General features: G+C 50.0%; 2 protein-coding genes across 2 annotated transcripts; both read left to right on the top strand.

Annotated features, from left to right (window-relative positions):
- Nucleotides 1-684: 684 nt before the first annotated feature.
- On the top strand, nt 685-1462 carry BO97DRAFT_94405 (uncharacterized protein). Its single transcript, XM_025701156.1, has one exon. The coding sequence runs from the start codon at nt 819-821 to the stop codon at nt 1344-1346; it is 528 nt and encodes a 175-aa protein (XP_025550908.1). The 5' UTR covers nt 685-818; the 3' UTR covers nt 1347-1462.
- Nucleotides 1463-4282: 2820 nt separating this feature from the next.
- On the top strand, nt 4283-4987 carry BO97DRAFT_346790 (uncharacterized protein; the record flags this gene model as incomplete). Its single annotated transcript, XM_025691825.1, has 1 exon — nt 4283-4987. One exon carries the CDS (start codon nt 4283-4285, stop codon nt 4985-4987), a length of 705 nt encoding a protein of 234 aa, XP_025550907.1.
- Between the last annotated feature and the right edge of the window lie 1013 nt (nt 4988-6000).

Genomic DNA, 6000 nt, shown 5'->3' with positions numbered 1-6000 from the left:
TCCTCCTCCTCCTCCTCCTCCTCCTCCTCCTCCTCCCCAGGGTCTGGTGCTTTTGCAGAGTGCTCGTACTGTAGAGTATGGGGATTGCGACGGTGTTTGGGATTTGATGAATGGGCTAAGATAGTGATAAATTACTCCATGCATGATATCCATACTATCCTACATCTCTTTCTACAAACATAGTACCTACTACATACGATACCGAAAACGATGAAGTCACCGATCCCTCACACAAAGAACCTCCCCGGGTCGGATCACTAATCCCCCTCTGAGAGATGAGCCGTTGTCCGTTGGGTTGGGTGGTGGTCCGCACCCTCGATGGCAAATGCCATGAGATGAGAAATGGTCGTGACGTCAAGGATAGCCTTCACACCTCCTTATTTGCGATTAACAACTTACACAGCAACAGTTTCCTGTGTAGCACAACATTTCTTGGGGAGGAGATGTTTAACCCATTCAAAGGATTTTCGTCAGGATGATCGTAGTTCATGAGATAGGACAAGACACGCACTAGTTCAACAGAAGTATGGGGAAGCTGTATGATGATGTGAGTGGTATACTTTATTGCACATTCAATGTTCGCTGCTTTACTATCGTTATCGGTAGTGGTGTTCTGTGATGATGGCATCGTAAGGGTGGGTGGTGGAGGCGAAGTGGCTACTCTGCTGCCTGCCAAAACAGCATGCTGCCGCTGCTGTTGATGATGTGGTTTGACGTTACTGGTATGTATCTTTTGTCCTGAGTAATGCGTGTTGATAAGCTGGTGGATTCAATAGTTAAGAGTGTGATGATGGATTGACGTTTGCAGCGTTGGATGTATGGTATCGAATGGGAGATTGGGGATGATCTGTGTTTTGAGTACAGTTCTGGTCAAGAATGGCTGTCATGTTATGAGTAAAATGGTTGGGAGCTTGAATTTGGGTTGTTGTTATTCTTGCTGTTCGTTCTTCTTTGGGACGGCTGTATTATGCAAGATTACGCCCTCACTCCTTCCCCCCGCCATAGTCATTCCCCACAGGATGATGGAGTCGCTGCCCGCTCCAGACTCAAGGGAGCGGAGCGGTGGTGGGTGCATTGGTGATTCTGGCCGCGGTGGACGGGGGGTGATCATGATGATCGATGGCGACGACGATGGCGACGACGATGGCGAAGTCTGCGACAGCAGGGATGCTGTGCTTACCTTATCGTCATTGACCTCGTCATTGGCATCATGGCATCATGGTTGTCGTCGCTGCCCTGATCGAGGCTGGGCTCACCAGGCAGATTATAGCCTTCGGCGCAAAAAGCATCGCCTGGTCTGTTATCTCCGACCGTCCGCCATTGTTCCCAAAATGTCAGTCACATGATGAGCATGCGATTCGCAATGAGCATAACTCTAATTCCTCGATGGGGCTAGGATCAGACCCCCTCCAAGCCCATTCTCCCTTCCTTCTCTCCGCACTGCTCCGCTCCTTCAGTGGGCTGTGTCAGTTAGGGGGGCAGTTTCAGTTAGACAATTAGGCAATGGACTATTGATGTTGATATGATAACCACGGCAACACATGGCTTCGGGTCATTCATCAGAGCCTCATTTTTTTCTTAGCTGCGTAAGACATTATGTGCCGCGCGGGTCTCCCAAGTCACCGCCATCATTCCATCACGCCCCCAAAAGCACCGACTTTCTGTGAGAACTGACAGCCACTTAGCGCAGGCTACATGTGTATTTAGGCCGGCTCTACTGAACTTACACAGCCCATCTGTGTAAGCAATTTAAAGCAACCAGGGGGATTTTCGCTGCCTATGGAGTTGAGTAATTGCCAAGAGGACGACACGTTTATCGAGGGGGGTAATAGAAGGCGATCAATCCCTACTACCCAGCCGATCCCTTATCGTACCCCTCCGCCTAGCTAACTAGTCGACACTATTCTTTCTAGGCAATCCCATAGTAGAACCAATTGTCTCGCCTCAAGAATTGTCGTGCGTGCCTCCCAAGAGTCTGACTTGCCAAGCATGGCTAGTATTGTGGAGCGAGAGAGAGAGAGAGAGAGAGCATGTATGAGCCGCACAAGCCAAGAAGGAAGTACGCCTAAGCGATGATGATGGACCCCAGATTTGCGTTCCTTTTCACCCTAAAGATATCTTGAAATGTGGCAACCTGTCAGGGTATATTGGGTGCCTAGCAGTCTTGAAACAGAGCGTGAAGTCCCGAAATACGTGGACAATTCATAATACGGAGAGTATCTAGGCAAATTGCCTTGATTCCACACATTTCGTCTAAAAATGGTGGATGTAGCTACAAGTAGATAGGCAGAATAAGGCAGAAACCCGAAAAATGGGATGGGGCCAAGACATGGTCGGAATGGGGTTCGTCGTATTCGCATCGGGATTTCATTGATGAGTGTGCAACTCCGCAGGGGGGGTATTTCCTCCAAGCCCGACCGACCGGGAGCTGTCCGTTTTCGGTCACCATTTCGTTCTACCTGTCTGTCTCGCAACAATGCCCAGAATGGTGCTGTACAGGGGAGGGGGAGGGAGCATCAACGGCATGGACGGAGTTGGATAGCAGTTCGGTTTTTGATCCATGCTCCATTGAGACAGGGTTGATATTACTCATTATGAGAGAGCCCTGGTTGGCTGACAAACGCGATGCGCAAGAAAAATCGGATAGCCTACTCCGTACCTAAAATCCTAACTGCGCCCGGCAATCCAGAAGAACGAATGGGTGGGGAATGGATTTTGTGTCGGGTCACGGATTCCGTCCGGAAGACTCAATACAGGGTCAACACTATCGTGAGGCTGGGTATGTTAGGGGACTAAGGTATAGTGTAAGCTTATGAATCAATTCAATTATCAATCAGAGGGTATAAAAGGTAAATTAGCAGTGAGGGGGGGGGGGAGAAGACATAGGATAGACCAGGTGCCGGAAATCCGTAGAATCTATATGAATAAAAGGATCGAACGCATCTGGTCCCCTCTGATCAACCGTGGAAATAATGGGATTTGACACTTGGCGCGAAGGAAAAAAGATGATGAATAATGATCGGTGATTGCAGTCAGGATTTCTAATGCAGATAATGGTTGAGTAATCGTATTAGCCGCAGGGCAGGTGTGCTGGGCACCTGCTGGAATTTTCTAGCTTGGGAAGCTTTTTACCCTTTTCCTCTCTATTTTCTTCATCAGCCGGAGACAACGGCGCGGAAAGATTGGTCATCGGAACCCCGTCCAGGGTTTGTGTTCTCAACTGGGCTGAGCTGGGATCGCCCAGAATGGGGATAAGCAGGCGGCGCCCGGACGTGACTCACTGCATTGCCTGTTGCGACAAGACTATTGGTTCTTACTACGGGCGGTGAGATAGCAGTTGCCTTCTTGGGCAGGGACCTTGGGTGCAGAATTTGGTGGATCCGGTATCCTTGACGGAGTATCCGATCCACGGACGCTCTGTCGCCGAACGTCCGATCGCGCGTTCGGACTTTAGATGGAGTACGAGCAGATAAAAAAAAAAAAAAAGGCAAGAAAAAAAGGGTGTAAGATCCGGCGATTGGAAATAGCGGACAACAAGCAAAGAAAAAAAAAAGAATCAGCCTAGAAAGTGGATATATCATAACCTTCCCTATCTCCCTGGTACATCTGAGATTGTTGATTTTTTCTTCTTCTCTTCTCTAATCACAACATTCAACTAATCATCCTCGCTTGTCTTCACCAGTCTTGCGTCGTCCACCTCAGACCGCATCAGCCACTACAACACTACATCACTACATCACTACCAGCACATCAATCCCTCTTTCCCTGCCGGCCACTACATACTATTGATTATTGAAAGTGCATGATTGTTAGTGGAGACGCTGGGACGCCAGGAACCCTCACCAGCCTGACAACATCAAGATATCGATATTATTCCCCAGTTTTTGCGTCTGCAATCTGCACCAGTCGCAAACGAACGAGACTGAAAGATAAGGCGCTGCGATTATTGATCCGCTTGCAGCGACAGCAGCGACCTTTGACTCACCGCCCCCTGACCTACCACACCTTGATTGGTTGATAGTTCGACCGCCGGAAAGAGGAAAGGCTGCCTGAGTCACCGCGCAAAGCGAACGAGTCACTCCTTAGCCTCTTAGTTCGGCGATCTCACAAGCACATCAACACGGCCCTCCCGGAGATTTGCGCCATGGCAACTCCTGCTTCCCCCACACTTTCTACTTCTACTCTCTCCTCCCACTCTTCCTCTCCTTCTTCTCTTCCCACCTCAACCCCTTCCCTCAGCTCCTACTTTACTTCACTTGCCCGCAGACGGCAACAAAAGAAAATGAGCATCACTCAAACCTACTATCTCGCCCACGCCGCCCGGAAGAAGCTCACCCGCGAAGCTTCCCGGGCGGACCATGATCTCCGCCTTCTAGTTGGACACGCCAACCTGCTCGACTCGCTCATGCTGGAGTTGGCGGATGCTGAACGTGAACAAGAACGCTGGTTCAACCAGACGGTCAGCGGTGTGACCAAGACCTCTCACAGTTCCGAGCCTCGACACATCCAATGGGCGGAGACTGTGGTTGAGGATCCGGAGGAAGACTGGGATCCCGAGGACCTTTCTGACGCCGACTCGGACGTCAGCGAGGATGACTCCGACTACGATGAAGACCAATATGAACCCACTGCCTACAGTTCTGTACGACGACGAGCCCCTTCCCCGGTGGCCATCATCACCGAAAAGGAAGTGGAGGAGGACTACGACTCCGATTCGGATTCTGACTTCGAGTACGACGATGAGGAGGATCTGGAAGAATTGACCCTGACCCGCTCACCTTCCCGACAAACCCCACCCGAGCTGCTGTCCGACTCTGATGGAGAATCGGAAGACGACACTATGCCGCCCTCCCCTCCTCAACCGACACTGGAAACATTCAACGAGAAGGAACCACAACCCTCCGAAATCCCTCTCTCACCTACCGATCTGGAGAATGGTTACTACGTGCCCGGCCAGGCGCCAAGTGCGATCCTTGAAGCTTATTGATCGTACCTTGCAGCCGCCGGCTGATCATCCATTCTCTGTACCATTATCATCATACGTGATACCCCCGGTGGATTGTTTCTGAAAGAAGTTTTGTTTTAGCTTGGGGCGAGTTGTCACCATCATAGCGGGTCCGGCGTTCTCGAAACCAAAAATTTCTCTCTCCTATCATGATTTAGCATTACTTTGGGTTGGCATATTGGCATTGCAGGACTGAGTCCCCCTTTTTTTTTCTTTTTTCTTTTTGCATGCCCGAGCGTTTGGGCATTAATTTCTCTCTTCTCATACCCACCCACATCTTGGTGTTCCATCTCTGTCTATTATTCCTGGTCCCACCGTTGGGCCGCATATTTTGCCGGCCCCATTTTTTGATTGTTTATATATTCCACGACATGATCTATAACGGTGGCTCTTTCAGGCACACATAAGACGAGATGATGAATTTACTTAACTAGAATATAGTGTTACCTCCGTTACACATAATTATATTTTTCTCATAACAATTATCATCTCTTGATTCTTTTTCTTTTACCTGTAATCATGGCTTCGATGTGTAAGGCCAGGCGATAAGTGAAAAGTGATGAGTACTAGTCTACGTAGTCGAAGTTGAAGAAAGAATTGACTCCGCTTCCTAGCCCCATTCACTGCATTACCATCGGTCTACCCTAGTTGGGCAGAGTTGGGGCTGGCTAGACCGGGATGGCAGTGCCGATCGCGGCCTTCGCCAATCCAGGCCGAGTACACCGCCCCGTGACGGATCACATGGCTGAAGGACGATCGATCCGCACGGAGGATCACCGCCGATCAACCTCTTTTCCTTCTGTCCTTCTTGACTACCTAGCCAAGTTGGTCAATACTGACTGCTCAACTCCGTCTTCCGGGAGGTTGCGGCGAGGGCAGTCCCGGCCACCCGCCCGTTGTTGTTCCTGGAATTCGGGACTGATTGATACCGTCGCTTTGCTAGAAAATGATCAGTCAAGTCAGGGCCGAGCAATCCCTCACCGTCTTTAGGTCCG

This window comes from Aspergillus homomorphus (genome assembly GCF_003184865.1).
Source record: "Aspergillus homomorphus CBS 101889 unplaced genomic scaffold BO97scaffold_21, whole genome shotgun sequence".
Classification (NCBI taxonomy): Eukaryota; Fungi; Ascomycota; class Eurotiomycetes; order Eurotiales; family Aspergillaceae; genus Aspergillus; species Aspergillus homomorphus.
This window is presented reverse-complemented; position numbering and strand designations above follow the sequence as displayed.